This window comes from Anguilla anguilla, chromosome 16 (assembly GCF_013347855.1).
Source record: "Anguilla anguilla isolate fAngAng1 chromosome 16, fAngAng1.pri, whole genome shotgun sequence".
Lineage (NCBI taxonomy): Eukaryota > Metazoa > Chordata > Actinopteri > Anguilliformes > Anguillidae > Anguilla > Anguilla anguilla.
This window is the reverse complement of record NC_049216.1, coordinates 14,003,327-14,023,445: the sequence shown is the minus strand read 5'-3', so window position 1 is coordinate 14,023,445 and position 20,119 is coordinate 14,003,327. Positions and strand designations below refer to the sequence as shown.

The window sequence follows — 20,119 nt, the reverse complement described above, 5'->3', positions numbered from 1 at the left end:
AGACGCCATAAAGACACAGAGCAGGGGGAGTCCCAAAGTTCACCGAGTTTATTCAGCATTTGTTGCCTGCATTTGTTTAATACCCACATACAGCACATAAATCTAAGGAGGCAAATCCATCAGGACAAGCTGGGCACATAGACCACCTCTTTTTTTTAAATTCAAAAATCCAGGGTGCAGGTTTAGAAAAAGGCATCGCGGAGGTGTCGGGTCCCTGTGCAAGCTCCGGCGGCGGGAAAGGAGAGTCAGGTGAGGTGAGCCGCTTGCCTCACAGACAGGATTTTATTGGCGAGCAGCAGAATCAGTCACGCTCGTGTGCTGCATACCAATACGGGCTCTGTGAAAGCCTTGCATTCCTACAGTACATTCATCTCCTCCACACAGCCAGACCTGAGCTCACCCTCACAGCATACATACAGCCAAGGCTTCCTGCTATCTCCAATCAGCCAGACGCACACATCACTTTATAATCTTAGTATATTTAGATCCAACAGACAAACAGCTTGTGTACTCAGCCTGCTTACTGATGAGCCCTTTACAGGTGAATGAACCAAAATAGAGAGGAATGGTCAGTATGTTTAAGAGAAAAAAGAAAACAATGACTGTTACCTGAAACATAGTGCTAACTTGGGACACACCTATGTCCTGGGCTGTTTCACAAAGCAGGATTACTGAGTTAGTTGGATAACTGGGCTGAGTAAAACCCAGAACAGCTTTTTACTTCAGCCCGGATATTACTCAGCACAGTTATCCAGCTAGCTAAGTAATCCTACTTTGTGAAATTCCCCCCAGAACTCCAGGGAAAGGGAAGTTGCAGTTTGTGGGTTTCCTGCAATCGGTTCTAGCCAGCACCATGTCACAGGTCAATGAACATGCTGGCTTGAGTCACACCCTCCATGTGGAGCAGCACTTAATTCATGATTTATTAGAAGACGCAACGGGCCATTGGTTCATTAGCAAAGCAAAACCGGGTGAAGTTCCTATTACCTTCAGTTACAAAGCTGACAAGTGAGGCGATCTGAAACACATCAGCTAGCACAGCCTCCAGTGTCCTCCACACCGGTGGGGTCCCCATGGTGTCACATGCACAGGCTTGCATATTTCCTGTTGCAGTGACGCACATTCTCCTGCCTAAACGTGTGCTCTGTAGGTGCTTTAGTGTGAATCACACAGCAGCAGGTGTGTAATGGCCAGTATGTAATGGCCAGAGTGTGTGTGGTCCCATAGGCCCTGTACTTTAAATGAGCTCTCTTACATCCCCTCACATACAGTGATTGTTAATAAACTGCCACCATCCTTACACAGTGAACTAATCTTTGCAAAAGCATGACCTACCCATTAACAACTGTCACTTCTTTTTTATTGCCAAAAGGCTGTAAGAAAGTCTTAACAGGCCAGGCTAGTTTCAAAAACACCTAAGATATTTAATTATCTGTCCCTCTGTTCCCACCCCCCACCCCCCACAGCTCAAAGAGAAATCCAATAAATATGGCCTTTTCTAAAGGGTTCATATATCCAGTGATCATCATGGCTAACCCATGCTACAGTAGGTCCCCTTGTCCCCCTTCTTCACTCCTCTCACACCCCTTAAGCTGCATAGCCGCCCCCCCCCTCCCCCCTCCCCCCCCCCCCCCCCCAGTCTACGCTAAGGTACCAGCCAGACAGCTACAGTGCGGCAGGCTAAATTAAATACTGCTCCAGGCCTTGCGCAGACCTGATTTGAACTCTTCAAATGGCTCGTCGGCTGAAAATGAAATATAATCTTGATGCAAATTTACTTGGTTTAGGACTTCAGTTCATTACCAGCTACTATTATCAATCTGCACAAAAATGACAGACGGCTTTGATTTATGAGTCTATAACAGAGTCAATCAAAATTTTATGATGTTTCTGCACGAGCAGTCAGGCAGGCAGCTCTCTTGATGTAGCAGCCGAAGTGTCTACAAAACTCTGTGAATTTTGACACTTCTAATTATCGAGTTGAGCTGAGCCACTGATCTGAGAACAGGGGTATAACTGGACACATACAGTAGGGACATGCTAACAGCAATGCAGGTGTGTGCATTCTTCCATTTTCCCGAAACAGATTCTGGATTTAAAGGTATTTTTTAAAAAAAGGCATAATGAACATAGTTGTGATAGATTTTATGTACAACAAAAACAACCAACCAAAACTTCAGATCAATAATGAGATGTTGTAACATAATAAAGCTTCACTGTGACGATTTAAAATATTTCCTTGCAGAGAGAACATTTTACCATACAAACCATTTAATTTAACAGAGGACAATTTCATTCAGTTTCCTTCATTCATTCATTTCAGAATGAAATTGCTCTACACATGGTCATCAAATCTAGGATCATGGTGCCATCTGGTGGACACATTAAGAACAGCAAACATTCAAGGATTTAGCACAGAGCCCTTTGGTTCCTTGCTCTTGGTCATTTATTGTAGTTCAATGTTAGTTCAAGTTCTTGATCAAGTCTGCACGTCTGGCACTTGGTGTTTCTTTTGGGATTACATATATTAATTTCACCTTTTTATTTTAACACCATTGTTATTTTATATTTCTTATACCTGTTTTATGCTTTTTATATCGTTATCAATTTATTTTATTGCTATTATTTTATTTTATTAATTTTATCTTTATTTTTATTAGTATTATTTTTTTTCTTTATTATTAGTATTATTTTTTTTAACTTGCTTCATTTCTGCTATTATCATTATCAATTTATTTTATTACTATTTTTCTTATCTTAATACCTGTGGTACTGATTTCTATTGTTTCTCTTGTAAAAGCACTTTGATCTGCATTTTATGATATGAAAGGTGCTATATAAATAAAGTTTATTATTATTATTTTTTTTTTTTCCCCCCTACTAGGGAATTACTGCACATCGATCCCAGATCTTCAAATTTACGTGTGCATTGTAAGCAGCTCTGGGTTACAGCATCTGCTAAATGCCAGTAAAGTGTGCACATCTTCTGTGCTCAGCTGACATTAGACTGATCTTGGAGCTTCTGAGGACTTATGACATCACACATGAAACCAAGAAAGAGAGAGTATGGCCAGAAGTTTCTTGTCATTTATTTACTCAATATAGTCATTCAAATACTCAGTTACAACATCTCTAAAATGGTTTTAAATATTGTACTTTTTTTCCCCATCAAATCAGTTTGTGGGAAAAGAAACACATTAGAACAAGAGAGTTGAGTACAAAGCCTGGAATATTTTCAGCACAGAAATACGTTTGGTGCACCTCAGCATTCACAGACAAAGAAGTGTAGAATTTGGATTCCCGCTGATTTATCCTCTTACAAGCATACAGCAACTGCAGAGTTCTGTCAAAGCTCCTGAAATTTCATCAGAAATCAACAGGTGGCTATGCGCTCTTGGAGAACCAAGGTCAAGGTAATATTTCATAAATATTACACATTACATCAAATTATACATTTGGACTGACACACCCCCTGTGTTCACCACATTCAAAGAGCATTCATTCTTCCATTTGTAATCAAATTGTCTTTTATCAGACAAAAGATCTGTGCTTTCTTTAACTCAGTAATACAAATGTTTCACCCTGATACAATGTCCCTAATATTTTCACTCACAGAATGAAGTCTAAAATATGTAACGCCATCATAAATATTTTCATTCTTAAAATATTTAATTAGAACTATTAAAATACCATCATTCATTAAAATGCAGTTGATCCATTTCAACTTATTTATTGTTGCCGATGATCAATTTTTGCTTAATTGATCAAGCAATTGAAGGAATATGTGTACAAATGCAACTTTTGTGCCCAATGACACCCAGTCCTTCCTCACATGAAACAGGACGCGTCCTTATAACACTGTTTAAAGATAAACAGAGAGACAGTATAATCATTACGCAAAAATAAATGTAACTTACATATTGGTAAAGCATAAATAATCAAAGCAATTGTATACAACTTTAAGGGCTGTAGTTCCTATTAGTGGTCTTTCCTGGCGCTTTCAAAAGACGTACATTCAAAGTTCAGCCTGAAAGAAGAGGTAATGTTTGTCCATTAAACACAATGGATCACAAAGACATTTCACAGGACGGCAGCATGCCATCATTAAGCACAGGAGGACGGCACCGAGGACAAGACGGCAAGCTACACCTCATTAGCATCTGTGTTTCAACCCAGCACACTGTGATTATACTGCAGGCTATACTTTCCTACCCAATGCAGTACATTTACCAGGTACACTCAATTCCACACTGATCTGTACATCTGCTAAGCAGCCGACTGATTTTCCCCCTGAAGCACTGAAACCAAAGTGAGACTTCTGGGGAAGAAAGTGCAATCCACCGGAGTGAATTCTAAAGCTTCAGTGAAACAATATGGCACCAGAAAGCACTTGAAAGAGAAAGGTGATAAGGTCTAACCATCTGTAACACAGAGTCTGTAAAAGTCTCTGTGACTCACTCAGAACAGATTCACACAGTGAACACATTCAGAGAGGCAGAGCAGACTCAAGAAATTCAGAGAACTGCAATTAGTACTTCCACAGTTAAAAATAATTGTTTCTGAAACACTTAATACTATGCAGCGGGCAAGTCTTCAGCCTTTCCGCATAGAGGATACCATCTTTTCCCCATTTTAGTGCAATTCCCCATTTTAAAATGAAGAGATTTCAAACGGCGATTACGCTTAAGGTCGTCCAAAAGGTACCTGTCGATGTGCAGGGAGGACGCAAAGGAAATGTCTCGGGGCGTTTGAGCTGTAGGATGTGTGAGTGTGAGAGTATGAGTGTGTGTGAGAGAGAGAGTGAGTGTGTCACTCTACACTGGCTCACTGAGGCAGAGGTACGATCACTTCCACGTAGCTGACGGGGAAGAAGCCAGATTCCCCGTTGATCATGCCTTCATACCAGTTGTCATCCATTCGGCTGGTGAGGATGATTATGTCCCCCTCCTTGAAGCCCAGCTCCCCCTCATTCTCGGGTTCGAAATCGTAGAGCGACCGACAGCAGGGCTGGTCCATTTGCGCCTCCAAACCTGCAGGGAAACAGCAGACGGCTCAAGGGATTCAGCCCACAGCTTAAACACCACTGCACTCCTCCAGGGGTAAAGAATAGCTTCCCTTCCACTAGATTACATTTATATAAAGAAATAATGTAACAAAAAATAGACACATGTACACCGGAAATCAGGGAGCTGCTGAGGGACGTTATGCTCTAAATGATCACGTTCATTGATTACAGGCCTATATCTTGGCCTGAGACTGACCATAAATCTGGTCAACAACCAAGCCTGGGCCAATGGACAGCTCCAAACACATTAGAACAGGTGATATATAGATTAGGGGATATGTGAAGCTGAAGGGCCAGGACTCTGGAGCAGGGTTTGACTCAGTGTTCTTGTCTGGGCCCTCTGGCCATGACAAAGATATGGAGGTGAGGGGTTCTGCTGGACAACATGGAAGAGGGGAGGGGAGGGGAGGGGAAGGGAGAAGTGAGGACAAATGGCTTAACTGGCCACATTCTCAAATTACCAAACGAAACTGGTTAGTCTGTGAAATCAGATTAAAACAGCAAAAGACCTTGCGCCCCCGTGGGCGGGTTGGTCTTAAAGTGAGGTGTGGTCATGGTAACTGTCTGCATATTGCTATTTTGATGCAGCCGAAAGCGTTTGTGTTATGACTAACCAAAACCTGGTCTTAAGTCATGTTGCATTGCTATTTTAAGGTTGCAATATTAAGATAGTAATGTGCCTACATAGGCGGGTGTATGTGCGTTGTGCATCCGCCTATCTGTTACACACAGGGGCACGCACAAGCAGGCATAATGATATCAAGATTGAAATGTGAAATATTATTGTGTATATCAAAAATACGCAATAAAAATAAAACATGATCCAAATTAGACAATTGCAGTAGTGACAAATAAAATTGGCCAATAGCCAATTTTGGGACCATGGCTATCTGTTAAAGACATGTCTGATGACATGTATATAGTGCGTGAATAGATACTCAATGGAAAACTCACAAAAACACGCACTGTAGTCAAATAAAAAGGTCCAGAACACTGAGGACGCGCTTCAGATGTTTGCATAAGTCAGGTGGACCATTACATACAGTCCTCAAAAGCCAAAAACTTTGTCCAGGGAACACTCTATTTATTTGGACATTTTAAATCACCTTAATGCATTGCAACTTTTTTCAATTATGGTGTCCGGGGATTCCAATGCATTGAATTAATTTTTTTTTTTTTCTCTATGCAATTTAAAAAACAAAGATTAATTCAAATTTCACCATTTGAACTATTTTAACCATATTCTTTGTTCTTTACTTTTTTTAAATTAAAGTGACCAGATTTCCATACAATCCGCCAAGGGGCAAATGCAGGTGATTTTAAAGGGAACGGAAGATGACGCTGATTGGCTCGAACAAAGCCACCGCAGAACTAGCACAAGTGGGTCTAGCCACAGCTGGAATGAACTTACAAGAACATTAATCGCACCCTTTTCGTCTTTTACTTCACTCAGACACCATTATATAGGTATTAGTCCAAGTGGTTGTGTCAGAAATGGCTGAATGACAATCCAATGAATTTGCTTATCCAAAAAATGCTAATAATTCCAAAACCGTTTGACAAAGTTATGAAGCTTGATGTGTATTACCAGTTACATCAAAAGTTTTAGCCCAATTCAAGCACTGACATCCAAATATTAAACAAGACCAGGTTAAAACCTAGTATATGGCTGGACCGAACCGGCCGACGTCACAGACATGCGCGGTGTAACTTTATCACTCACTCAGTCAGTCAGTCAGTCACAGACGTTTGTAGGGTTGGCCCCGCTGTTGCGGTCCAGCCAAAAATATTTTAAAATTCACAAAAAAGATTGCTACAATGACAAAAGCCCTCATTAGGAACATAAATATGTCAGCACCATCTTCGATTGGCCACCATTTTGTATTATATTTACTGATCTATTACTTTTCTCAGTCCCTCCTTAACCACATGCATTATTATAAAACTTTTTTTGCAAGAGGGTCACAACCAACGGTACAGTACTTCCATTGAAATTTGACAAACTCTGAAGTGTGAGGACTGAGTCCAGGCTGTGAAATGGATGTGAGCTTAACACTGAGACACCCACCTTTCCCATTTGCTGAGCTTTGGATGATCTGGGCATGATCTGCAATGAGTGATGAACACATTAACATAATACAAAGTCACGTTTTCAGACAGGAAACACAAAAAGAGAAGGGTGATCCATGGTAATCTTAGATTTGACAGACGGTGTGTGTGACTGTACCTGTAGATTTGAGAGAAGGAGTGTGTAACAGTTCCTGTAGATTTGAGAGAAGGTGTGTGTGACAGTACCTGTAGATTTGAGAGACTGTGACTGTACCTGTAGATTTGTGAGACAGTATGTGTAGATTTCAGAAATGGCGTGCATGATGGTACCTGTCGAATTGAGAGGTGTGTGACTATACCTGTAGACTTGACAGAGGGTGTGTGACTGTACCTGTAGATGTGAGAGATGGTGTGTGTGACAGTACCTGTAGATTTGATAGCTGGTGTATGATTGTACCTGTAGATTTGACAGATGGTGTATGATTGTACCTGTAGATTTGACAGATGGTGTGTGCGTTATCCCGTTGGGCTGTGTGGTATCGGACTCGAAGCTGTTCATTATAGACTTGGGCCTGAACTCTCTCTTAGGCCTGGTGCTCGCTGCAGTTATCCTGCAACACACAACAAGGTCATGAGAACGATGTTTGCATGTGTGTGGGTTTTCATACTCTGTGTGTGTGTGTGTGTGTGTGTGTTTGTGTTTGTGTTTGTGTGTGTATGGATGTTCATGCAGTGTGTGTGCTGATGTGCAGTGTTTCGCTGCATGCGTCTTATCTGCATGCAAATACGTGCACAGTGTGTATTAGTGTGCATGTGTGCGCTTTGTGGGTACCTGTTGTGCAGTTTGCTGTTCAGATCTTCCAGTATTTCCAGGGACTGTCGGTGAAACTCCAGGGCAGCGTCCATCAATGCAGCCAACTGGCTCACCTGCTCCACCTGCACAACCAATCAAACCAGAGTCAGTGACTGCGCAACAGCAACCTGGGAAGTGACCTAGTATCAGGAGGGCCGCTGAAGCATCTCAACCTGTCTTTAAGGGATAAATCTCTCTATATAAAGGACACAAGTAAATTAAACTTAATGTTACATCAGTATCAGTTAAGTTTCAGTGCAACATACCATGCTTTTGATTAAAGCAGAGACTATGAGATCAACCTGATAAAGTAAATGAAGGCACGCAGTATCTTCAACCTTTATTGAAAGACATATTTCTTGGAACTTAAATTTATGTTGGTACGCAGACCTAATATTTACAAGTAGCACAGCTCCAGTATCCTGCTCAGGTATAATGGTAGTGCTCCATCTGGGAATCAAACCTTTAAGAATAATGGCTTGCATTTAAATAGCAATTTTCTCAAACACAAAGCGCTTCACAGGGATGAGGGGGGACCTCCCCTCAACCACCACTGATGCACAGCGCCCACCGATCTCATTCTACTCACGTCACTCTCTAAGAAGTTGAACATGCTTCTCTCAGCCAGCTCCTTGCTTTCCTCAAACTTCTCCACGGCCTGTCGGATCTCCTCTTCTGGAACCCGGCCCTGCCGCCTCTTCTTGTAATCGCAGTCCAGCCTGCGGCCCTCCAGCTTCTTAAGGTGGTGCTGTGGAGCCACGGACAGACACACGGCCGATCATACCCGGCTGCCATAACTATTCCTCACATTACTGCTATTAAAGCGCAAACTTCCTACCAAGAACCGGTAGCCTGTCTTCAGCCACTCCTCCGCCTTACTCTCCTCTAAGTATCATCATTCACTGCCCAGGGAGAGCAAGTTCTATCAGCAGAGCGTTTAGTCCCTTCGTGATTTTGCATGATAACAGTCTGGTTTTCAGAGTTTCAGCCAGGTCTGTCTCTGGTGCTCATATAACTCAAGTGGATGAACTTAGGTTTTCATGCATTGTATTTCCCCCCAAGTGGGTCTGCATAAGAGCCCCCTGCTAAATGAATGCAATATCCTGCCCAAAAAAAAAAAAAAAACACTCCTCTCCTCTGTAGCTCCCACCAATCACCGCCAATTGATTTGTGGGGCACAAGTGTGGCCGGGTGCCACTGAAATGATCGATGAGATCATTAAAATGAGAAGTGCGACTGTGCACACAGCTCTGTGTAGCTGAGGTCAGGTGAAGGCCTGACGCTCGTGTTAACTGCGTTTTCCCCCCTGGCTCCACCGAACGGCTCGTATGTCACAGGCAGTCAGGCCTGCAGCTGCTCCGTCTCCGCTGCTGGGGTAACGGCGGCCTGTTTAATAAACAGAGGAACACGGACCGGCCAGCGGGCAAACAGCCCAGAGCGCGTACAGCAAATCTCCGGCAATAATCGGCTAATTGAATTTGCATACGTATTCATTACACAGCACCCAAGCTAAATCTGATAGAAAGACATTAAAGAATTAGAGAACACAAACATTATTCTACTGCCAGAACTTTCATTACACTCTACTGTGGTGCCCTGATTTCTGGGTGTCTCTGCTGTGCTCTGTGCCCTGATTTTGGCGTGTCTCTGCTGTGCTCTGTGCCCTGATTTTGGCGTGTCTCTGCTGTGCTCTGTGCCCTGATTTCTGGGTGTCTCTGCTGTGCTCTGTGCCCTGATTTTGGCGTGTCTCTGCTGTGCTCTGTGCCCTGATTTTGGCGTGTCTCTGCTGTAATTTGTGCTTTGGGGTGTGTTGTTTCCCACCCCGATCTCCTTCAGGTCCTTCTCCTGCAGGGTCTGCAGAGGGTCGATGAAGTTGTGTTTCACGTTGATGTCCAGCGAGTCTTTCACATCCGCCATCTGCTTCATGGCCTCGCCGATATCGGCTAGAGCGCCCCCTACAGGGGCACAAATAACCACCATCTCATCACCACAGGCTCCCAGATTCACTGACAGGGGGACCTAGCACCTCTTAGGACAGCCCTCACCTGCACTGGCACACTTTATTAACCCTAAGGCTTAAAGCAATGGTACAGTGACATGTTCATCACCTCCGAGTGCACACACTTCCTCTGCAGTGCCTCCTGCAGGACGACTCCAGCAGGCACAATTTGACAACAACCTATGGTTCAACTTGGCCATCAAAGATAATGTTATGGACAGCCATATTTAAAATAAAACCAATATATTATTCCTATATGCAGGTATTTTTGTGTTTACACACAAAATCTTAGTCAATATATATATTTTTTATTTATTTATTTTATTATTTTTTTTTTTTTAACAATTTCTCTCATTATTTTACACCTCTGTGGTTGGTCAGGCCAAACTGTCACACCCTTGGGCAGCCCTGCATTAGAGAAACTTTCTACACCACACACACACTCCCAGCTCACCGAAAGCAGACTCCGGCCCCAGCTCACGCCCGTAGCGCTGCATGCAGTCTCCCAGGAGCCCCTCGGGCTGGGGGTACCCCGTGGTCTTCACCTGTCCTCGGATCTTACACACCGTGCTGAGCATGCCCAGTCTGGCCCTGTACGCTGCCAGCCAATCATAGACAGAACACAATGCCAATAACAGCAGGAAGTACAGCACAGATCAAAAAGCCATGAATTAAAAGTTTTTATTATTCTGTAAAACGCAATGTACTGTAATACAGACATTTCTGTGAGAAGAATCAGAAGAATGTCTTACCAGGGTTTGGCTGAAGGTACTCTGTTGTTTTGGACAACAGTTCAAAAACAGATTTGTTGGTGACGTCTATTTTCTAGGGGGAAAAAAGCTGTTAGCAAAATATGTGCACGCAAACACATTTGTCATCATCACTAGCAGAAAGCAAAGAGACAGAGCTCAAACCAAGTGGGTCAAAGGAAACCAAAATTTCTCATGAGAGGGCACCTGGCCTCCCCCCACTCCTAAACACCTAAACCCCTACAACCCCACCCCCTTACCCTCTCCATCTCCAGGAAGTCTTCATCAAGCTTCGTCCCCTCAGCACCGCTGATCTTCTCACTGAATAGCTGTACGTGCAGTCAGAGGCAGACAGAGGGAGAGCGTCAGGATTGGTGCAAATCTGAAGAAGCCGAACGCTTAGGGGAAATGCGAAGGCTTTCTCTCCGGTTCCTGGCAGCCAATCATTAGCGGCCTGCCACCCTGTCAGCGCACTGCTGCGATTTCACACCATGGGCAGAGAACCTCTGCCCTCGATCACCGGCCTCCCCCAGCACTTAAACAGCTTCTCGGGTCACTCCCAAACTTCCAATGCAGCACATTAGTGTGGAAGCAGCTTTACTTCCACCCCCACCCTCTCACACGGGGACCGTTTATATAAATTAGACTCATTCCATGTTCACGCCTCTTAAAAGGCACCAATGAAAGCATTAATCTTGCAATAAACTGAGGCCGAGATTGGTTTCAAAATGCAGTTGTGAAGTGCTCTTCTGTGAACCCATTCAGATTTACAATCATACTGCCACTTGTCTGCAGCACTCTGGTATCTGGTACTGGTATATAGGCTACATCTCTCAGATATATACACCACACTGGTGTACAGCAATGCTGTTAATGCTAAGTGCACCACATTATAATACATACAAGACTGGTATCACACAGCTACATGCATCACATTGCCGCCTAAAAATTCACCACACTGCTATATACACACCATCCTGGTGCAATCTGAGCACAATGCTATCACTGTTAAATGCTGTGATGTTTCCAATGCACTGCCTTACCGAAACAATGCACTGCCTTACCGAAACAAGAGTATCCACAGAGTCTGATTCAGAGTAATGTGACCAAATATTCAATACTAACTGGGTCTGACACTGGGCCAAATGAGCAAAAATGCCCTGAATCTGGCACTCCACCATCAAAAGCAATCCAGTAACATTCATTGTGCTTTTCTGTTTTTTCAAAACTGTCCAATTAGATGAGCATTCCAATTAATGTACAGCCAATAATTTGTTGTTGTTTTTGCAGAAATGTTTGTATATAGGCTAAGCTTAAAGGTTAATAAAAACTAAGGACATGGCAGTATCGCAATACCATGTGAAAGTGTGCTTGTTTAACCGGTACAGCGTCTGTCCGGGTCCCTTTAAACCCACAGACATTTCTGTCCGGCAGTCTGAGAACACTTATGCAACCAACCCTACATACAGCTACCTAACCCAGTGTGACACACACACACAGCGTGGCTCACAGGTCACACCGCGCTGTGTGAGGAGGTTAAATATTTCACATAGTACAGGAGGCCATTCTTTTGCAGCAGTAAGATTAAGAATATGAATGTGTCACAGTAAAAGGGCAATAAATAAGGCTTTCTGCAGTGCCAGCTGGGCCAGTCACAAATGGGTCAGTGTGACACAGCTGTGGTTTTACTGGGAATAAAGCAACAAACCATCTGAGGGACATGTGGGTTAGAGAAACCATCTGAGGGACATGTGGGTTAGAGAAACCATCTGAGGGGCATGTGGGTTAGAGAAGCCATCTGAGGGACATGCTTCTAGAAGAAAATCTGGAGGCAATGTGTCAAGCAGAAAAGCAATGTGTAGGATATGTGGGTCACAGAGGTGCAGATGTGTAGCTGGAAGATAAACACTTGAGGACAAGGTCAACAAGAAACCATCTGGAGGACAAATGGAAAACAGAGAAACCCTTCGGACAACATGGTTTCCAGAATGGTTACCCTCTTGCCGTCTGCAGCAACCTGGCCCTTCAGCTCACAGCTCACCGCTTTGGCCACTGTGCCACAACGCAGGGGTGCGGCCTGCTAGAGGACAGCCAATGGCGTTTGACAGCAGTAAAACACTCACTCGGCTCCAAATGGCATTTTGATTTGTTTACTGAATCTTTATTCCAACTCCAAACACCCTTTATGGGAAAGCCACCCTGAGGAGCAATCTCTCAGAGAAAGAGCAAGACAGAAAAACATATTTCAGCATAATGGAGATCTGGAGCAGCAAATAAAGACAACAATATATCTCACAATGTGGCTGTGGGTTTGTCCGCACATGATGCAGCTAAACACCACCTCTTCCTTCATCGCCATAGTGACAGGAGCTTCCTGCAAAGGCGGCCTTCAGTTAGCCTGAGAAAGGCGCAGCAGCATTTTATGTAACGGTCCCATTAATTAACAGCAGTCTAACGCACAGGAAGACAGAGCGGGCAGGACTGTGTGGCCTATGACTATGACTGAACGTGGCTCTCCAGTTACATTCATTAAGACAAAGAGGCTCCATGTTCCGGCTGACTCAGTCAGGAAATGTAATCATCTCAAGGACAGGCTGGGCCCTAGCGCTCCTCAGTTTCAGCCTGGGCCCCATCATTAGCTGAGCAATGCTGGGGAGGCGGGCTCATGAGCTGTTCAACAGGCACCTACTGGTTACCAGTCTCTCCTCTGATCAGCACTCCTTCTCCTGCAGTGTTACTGCGCAAACTGTAGTGCGTAAAACAGTCACCAGCAACAGAGGGCATTAGAACAATAACCATGCTCACGTACGCACTCCATGCATCACCTGTGACTAAAGCAGGTGTGTGTACAGGGCCATCAGAAGCTGGATTAAAGCTGGTCTAGGTTCATCATAGAGACATGCCCCACCCAGCACTCAGGCAATCAAGCCCCCACCCCCCCAGCCAAATATGACAGTCCTGCAGCAACCTCACCAAACACAGAACTTCATGAGAAACTAAAAAAACCCGCTCCTGGCTCATGGCAGCATTCTACTTCAGCAGTTAGAAAATTCCAATCAGTCGGGTCAGAGAGAACGGGCTGTGTGACAGGGAGAGTGGGAGCCTGCAGACAGCTGCAACAGCAGGACGTCTCTGGAGACTTCATCTATACCATTTCATAATAAGGATACAACAGAGGAGACATTCTCAGGCCCCTGCATGCAAATTTATATAGCCTATTATTAATGACAGGGCACAAGTTCACACTATTAATTTAGTTTAATCGGAGTGGTACATTACATGCCACTGCCTTCATCCGTGTTTTATTGTTGTTAGTCAGCACGTAGTTATAAGTGCGTGTGCACCCAATCATCATAAAAATAACCTTTCATTGGCACATACTTACATACACTGTCTCTAAGATACAAAACAAAATGGGCATTGAGCAAGTAGACCTGATTTCAGTATGATATGCAGTGTTCTTCAATGGCTCATGAACAGCATGTAAAAGAGGGAAAGGGGGGTTTGGCTTAACCAGAATTTGTTAATGTGTCAATTAGCCCGGTGCAGAAGTGGGTCTCCCTCAGCCATGCCTGCAGGTGGAGAGAGCACACGCACCTGGGCTGTGTTAACTAATCAGTCCAGGTGCTTACAGGTGTGTTCCTCTCCACAGGACGGGGCCGGGACTGGAATCACATGCCAAGACACAAAGACAACGGCAATGAAAAGCGAAGGAGCGGGTCAGCTGAACAGCAAGCATCATCGCCCCTCCCTCCCAGGGGTGTCACACAGCATGTGAGCATTATGTCATCGCTGGCACAGCAGAGTGGGAAGCCTGCATCTCATTTTTCACCCACCCGGTGCCCAGTGATATTACAGAAACATTCGGCAGCATCACAAGCTGATGTTTAATGGGGAGAAGTGAACAGTGCACGTCTGTCGGAGGGTGGATCCTGTTCTCCTGTCTTCACTGGGCACTCTCACCATGTCCAAGCAGGCTAACTGTTTGGTTTGTTCTCTAACTCCCCTGTGCAAAATCAACAGAATGGCAGGCCAGAAGGCATGTGTAGCCAGTCCATCCAAAGTAAATAAAAAGACACATTAAAACCTGAGACTGCTTTGCTGAATTGTACATGAGCACACCCCTAAGATGAGCTAAGTCCAGGGCAGTCCCAGAAATACAAATCCACTGTCTTAATCCACTGATCAGAAAAGCATGACCAATGGTGTCAAAGGCCGCACTAAGGTCAAGCGGCACCAGAACAGAACTCTCGCCTGAATCAGCAGCCACCAATAAATCCTCAGTAACCCTAAGAAGGGCAGTTTCAGTGCTATGCAGCTAGCGAAAACCAGACTTAAATGTACAGGCTGGTTTGATTTTACAGGACAAGAGCAGAGAATGCCACTCAGATTGCATTTCTGAACATCAGCAGATACAATAGAAAAGGACACTCTCTCACAACATTAATACAGATGTACAGTACAACTGAAACAGAAAGATCCAACAGCCTCACAAAACCTTCCAGCCTGTTTGGTCACTGATGGGGGTGTGGTTCCGATGGGAATGTAATGTCTTGAAATATGTGTATCACCAAGACACAAGAAAACATGACGCAACCGTGAAACTGAACAGAGAAGGCAAAGGCTGTATTTCACCAGAGCTGGCTGTGTGTCCATCCAGCGACCCTGGTGCTCCAGCAGACCGAGGGCAGCAGCACCATGGACAGCACCGGGGGCTCTGACATCAGGACATGACCTCGTTCACAGGACTGCTGCAGCACCATGGACAGCACAGACCACCCTGGGGCCTCTGGGGCCACTGCAGTGGCTACAGCTCAAGGCTCCCATGCTGGCCTAGGCCATCAATTCCCTTTAAAGTCACACTAAAATTCAGCAACCTGCAAAGACCACACAGCACACTAGATCACAATCGCTGGAGACAGTTAATAAAGCACCGTAAAAACCGCCCCAATATCCCCAAATCAGCTCTTTTGACTTACATACATTCTCTAAACTTGAGTTTTGGATTCTGGTATAGACTTGGTCTCCAAGGGCCCAGATCCCATGGAGCCTATGGAGGGATAGCTTTCCATAGCTTGCTTATGCCGTTAAGAGAGTTCTTCTCCTGTAAGGGAACCCTTCCTTTAAAGAGTATTGCTAGATTTTTGGGAACCCTTCCTTTAAAGAGTAGGCTACTGCTAGATTTTGATCTTGTTTTTGGTCTGAGTTGTACGCTGGCAGAAAAAAGCAGAACTCCTCTGAATGGTCATGTTTTCCTGTCAGTTTACTGCCCACAGAGCGAGTGCCAGGTGCTAAATCAAACTCACACACAAACACAAAGGATTTGGCAGCACGGTTCAGCTTAGTGTGCAATATCATATATCCCCAGACCTGCTGACACAGGTGTCTGCGTAGTCTGTCTCGCTGAAAGTGGACCTGATCTGTCCAGATATTTTTATTTTTGACAGCACAGAGAAGACAAGAGACCCCATGGTGCAAACGAAGGACAGACTGCATACTTTTTCCACTCTGTCTTAAAGACACATTCCGCAACAACTCCTCACATCACTGCGCTTTCACACAAAGGATATTTTAGTAAGTCACATGGTTTCAGAGGTGGGAACGAGCTCCCATCTCACCCGAATGAAACTGGCTGCTTACTTGCATCAACGAGAAACGCTTTAGTCACAATTACCAAATGAGAGAATGAACATGATTCCAGCATGCATATTAACTTTAGTCCTGTTCCTTTATTGATCATGCACTCCAGGGAACATGTACCCTGTCCCAATCTCATCATTTGAGGCGCAGTACAGAGATGCAGGGAAGGGAGGGCTGTACACAAACACTGAGAGCTGTCGGGTTGGCACAGTATTGCTCCATTAATTGTTCATTTGTAGCCATTTAAGGTGGTGTTAGAAACATGTGCCAAGTGCCAGCTGCACTACTGCTCTCCTCTTTGTCCAAACTGCTGTGCGACCTTAATACAACCAGAAATGTCAGGGCAGCACTGGGACTATACGAATGGCGCCGTCCGGCCAAGATGCATCCTAAAATAGATTCTTCCCCATGTTTGGAATTGATTTGGAATTGAGCACGTTATGTGATCAGTCGATCTGTGAAATAATTGACAATCACCATCCCTAAACTTTAGTCAGATTAAAATGCATAAATCTTTGGTAACAGATATGCACTCAGTGGTGACAGGCATACTGAGAGGGAAAGGCTCCCTCCCTGGCCCGTCCCCAGAACACAAAGCAGAGCACAGCACACAGTGCCAGATGGGAACGCACTGCAGGAATTTTGCAATTGCACTCTATTATTGATTTGCTTAGAAGACACCCTTATGTACCGAAGCTAGCAGGGCTCATGTTTCTACACACGATTCAGACAGTTCATTCAGTACCGAAACAGTTCAAGCTTAAATGTCTTGCTGAAAGGCAGAGACTGTAGAGCCACAGTTGGAATTCAAACCTGCAACCTTCCCATTACCTGTCAACCTTTAGGCCACGCCGCGGCACATGCCTCTGACATGGTTAATACTGTGACACTGCATCTGGGTGAATGTTTCCAGAATCCCTCGTAAGTTAGCCTAACATCTCTCTCTGCTGTGCTGTTTCTTTCCATTTTGATTCAGTGAAACAGAATAGCAAAGCAGGGCTGGCTCACTCTGTGCAGACACACAACCAGTGGTGTCCAGGTCCAGCTCTAATTAAGCCAAGTGGCCTGGTGCCATTTGTACTGAATTACACAAGCAGCCTTCAGTGCATTTATCAGCTCCCAATGGCATGTGGGGAGTGTGTTTATCCTGGAGGAAAAATTCCAGGCTCATTTAACATCATAGCTGACATTTTACCCAATTCAGAACAAACTAGGATCAAAACAACGTGCTTTCCAAGCACTGCATCTGGACTAAATTCTCTTTGAGTCAGGAGTCAACAGCGTGTACACCATCACAAGTAAAGCTCTGTGATTTCTGACCAATGAGAACAAACATGACACTGATTTTGAAAAATACCCTTATTTAATTCATAGATATCATCGATTTACACAGCTGGATATTTACTGACTCAAATGAGGGTAAGTACATTATTCATACCTTTGAGTGGTGTACTTAACCAGTATTTAACCAGGAATTCAAATCCACAGCCTCCAAAAATCTATGACCTTTTAGCTAGTAATCAGCACAGCCAAACTTGATCTGTGTGATTATTAATGGGTTTGTTTATGACTCACAGCAGCAAATGAGAACACAGCACTGACGAATCCAGGAAGGGAATATATACATGACTATGAGAAAATGCTTTAAAAAAAAAAAAAAAGTTTTAAAAAAATGGAGCCAAACAAAAGCTAACAGGACTTCTCGGAAAAAATATACTACTGGATCAGTCCTTAGGTTTATCTTCAATTATATTTTCTGGAGAAGGCAGCAGCTATGATGTGCACACAAATCTGATGGACCTTCACTCCACAAATATATCAAAATGATACATGAAGTACATATTGAAAGCTCCATAAGCTCTCTTCTCAACGCAGTGATGTGCCCCATGGTCTGAAACACAATCGTGACAGTATTGTTGCTGACTGACTGACAGCAAATACTTGACCATAGCATTACTGAAGGGTGAAGGGTTTTCGTCAGTTAGGCACTACTTGCCTCCCAGTGCAGTGGTGACTCTGGCTGAAAAACCTAGCAGGTTTTCGGACTTCAGATGGATGACGGCGCAAGCAAAGAATGCTTTCAGTGTCAGGTGTTTTTCTAAGTTTCACGCCATGCGTTTTCAGACACATATATTTATTCTTTAAAGCGCAATGTTTTCACACTGGACAGCTGGTGGCCACAATACCCTCCCTGGAGTTCTAGCAACTCCAATGACGCAATCGCGTAGCACTTTCTCCAAAGAACACTAGCTTTGTTTTTGCCAATTCTTGCAGCAATATAATATGTCCCGTCTGAAAAACTTTAGAACATGCTGACTTGCGGTCACGACAGGAAAACTAGAAATTAATTAAGAGACAAACAAGGGACCGGCATAATAAATGAAACGTAAGGTAAAATCCAAACGGGTATTTAAAAATACAGTGGCCGATGAACACCCTTGCCTGAAAAAATATTATACACAATAAATTACAGCGTTATAAAGCATTTGTTTTCCCAAGGCCTTAGTGGTAGGTACTAGCTCGCTACACTCGGATGTTCTACGGACCCAGATGGTCTTGCTGAATTTAACCCGTTCGTTAACGTAAATGAAATACGCGGCGACCACAGACACGAACAACAGGTTGTGCAAGCATATCAAATGGCCTGATTCTGCTTTCAGCTCATCTCAACGAACACAATAATTGCATGGATCACGAAAAATAGATCATGACGACAACGCTAACATTTTACATTCACATGCATCATTTAGCTAGTTTACTACGGCTAGCGTATGTATCTGGAAAAGTTATCGATATTTAGCTAGCTAGTTGCGCATGTATGCATTTCTTTGGCACGATACTAAGCAGAAGCCTACGGCAATTTATGCACTTGACTAGATATGTAACAACTATTTTGGAACCATGAGCTTACTTAATTTATTGCAGTTCCACTGGCGATTATTTATCGGGTACAAACTGATAAGTGTCTCACCGCGTGGAAAAACGTCGTTTGCCAACCGCAGCGTTTGGCCAATTAGTACCTAGCATGCCTGCTTCACAGCTTTAGTTCACGTTAGCAAATAAACAAGTTCAATATACATCGGTAGCTTACTAACTATTTGCTAACAATGTTTCTAATCCTTGTAGGTTATAACAGAACCATATTTACAAAACCAGCATGCAAAATACACAGAACAACAGCTGCGGTGTTGTCCCATGTATTGTTTGCATGTTATCTCTACGTACAAAAGCAAATATACCCATAACTAAAATGTTAGCCAGCTAACTTAACTGACGCCAATTGTGGTGGAAAGGGGGACCATTGTGGTGACTGGCTTACCTGACTGGCTTTGTGAAATTGCTTCTTTAGCCCGGCTACCGACATCCTTAATAAAACAGATATCGTACTGCAACTGTGTAATTATAGACAGCAGAGATTGTAAAGGGCCTAAAAGAAGATTTAAATCGTGGGTAAATTCAGCTAACAGACACAAGCCGCTCTCTCCAACCTGACCATTCGTTCTGTCGATACTACCATCACAGGCTCGTGTAAAAGAGTAAATTCCAAGATACGGAGCTACGTCATAGCTTCACTAACGCGATTGGCCGAAATGTTTAAGCATAATCATGAGGACTCGTGAGCTAGAGACCGTTAGGAGGGAGGAAGGAATCACCTATACCTCCTGCTGTGGAACATCAATTAAAGGTCAATAAACATGAATAATTAAAGATATTCAAATCCTAAATTTTCTAACGTTTGATAACAACGACCTGATATTACTTAC

The 20,119-nt window shown here is 43.8% G+C and overlaps 1 protein-coding gene across 2 annotated transcripts; it reads right to left on the bottom strand.

The window, feature by feature from the left end:
- Positions 1–3,065: 3,065 nt before the first annotated feature.
- LOC118215681 (endophilin-A3-like) lies at positions 3,066–19,909 on the bottom strand. Of its 2 annotated transcripts, XM_035396625.1 has the most exons (10): positions 19,675–19,907; positions 10,976–11,044; positions 10,719–10,791; positions 10,421–10,564; positions 9,789–9,922; positions 8,557–8,715; positions 7,947–8,050; positions 7,604–7,725; positions 7,134–7,172; positions 3,066–5,030 (listed from the first exon to the last, which is right to left on the bottom strand). In XM_035396625.1, the coding sequence occupies exons 1-10, from the start codon at positions 19,717–19,719 to the stop codon at positions 4,825–4,827; spliced, it is 1,095 nt and encodes a 364-aa protein (XP_035252516.1). In that variant the 5' UTR covers positions 19,720–19,907; the 3' UTR covers positions 3,066–4,824. The 2 variants fall into 2 exon arrangements, with proteins under 2 accessions (XP_035252516.1, XP_035252517.1); XM_035396626.1 differs by lacking the exon at positions 7,134–7,172 and having other exon boundaries at positions 19,675–19,909.
- Between the last annotated feature and the right edge of the window lie 210 nt (positions 19,910–20,119).

Bases quoted from the DNA above. Each gene is read 5' to 3' on its own strand.
- LOC118215681 (XM_035396625.1), bottom strand. From the start codon at position 19,719: ATGTCGGTAGCCGGGCTAAAGAAGCAATTTCACAAAGCCAGTCAG. The intron at 11,045-19,674 runs GTAAGCCAGTCA...CTGCACGTACAG, and splicing joins AATTTCACAAAGCCAGTCAG to CTATTCAGTGAGAAGATCAG. The intron at 7,173-7,603 runs GTACAATCATAC...CACTCATTGCAG, and splicing joins ACCATCTGTCAAATCTACAG to ATCATGCCCAGATCATCCAA.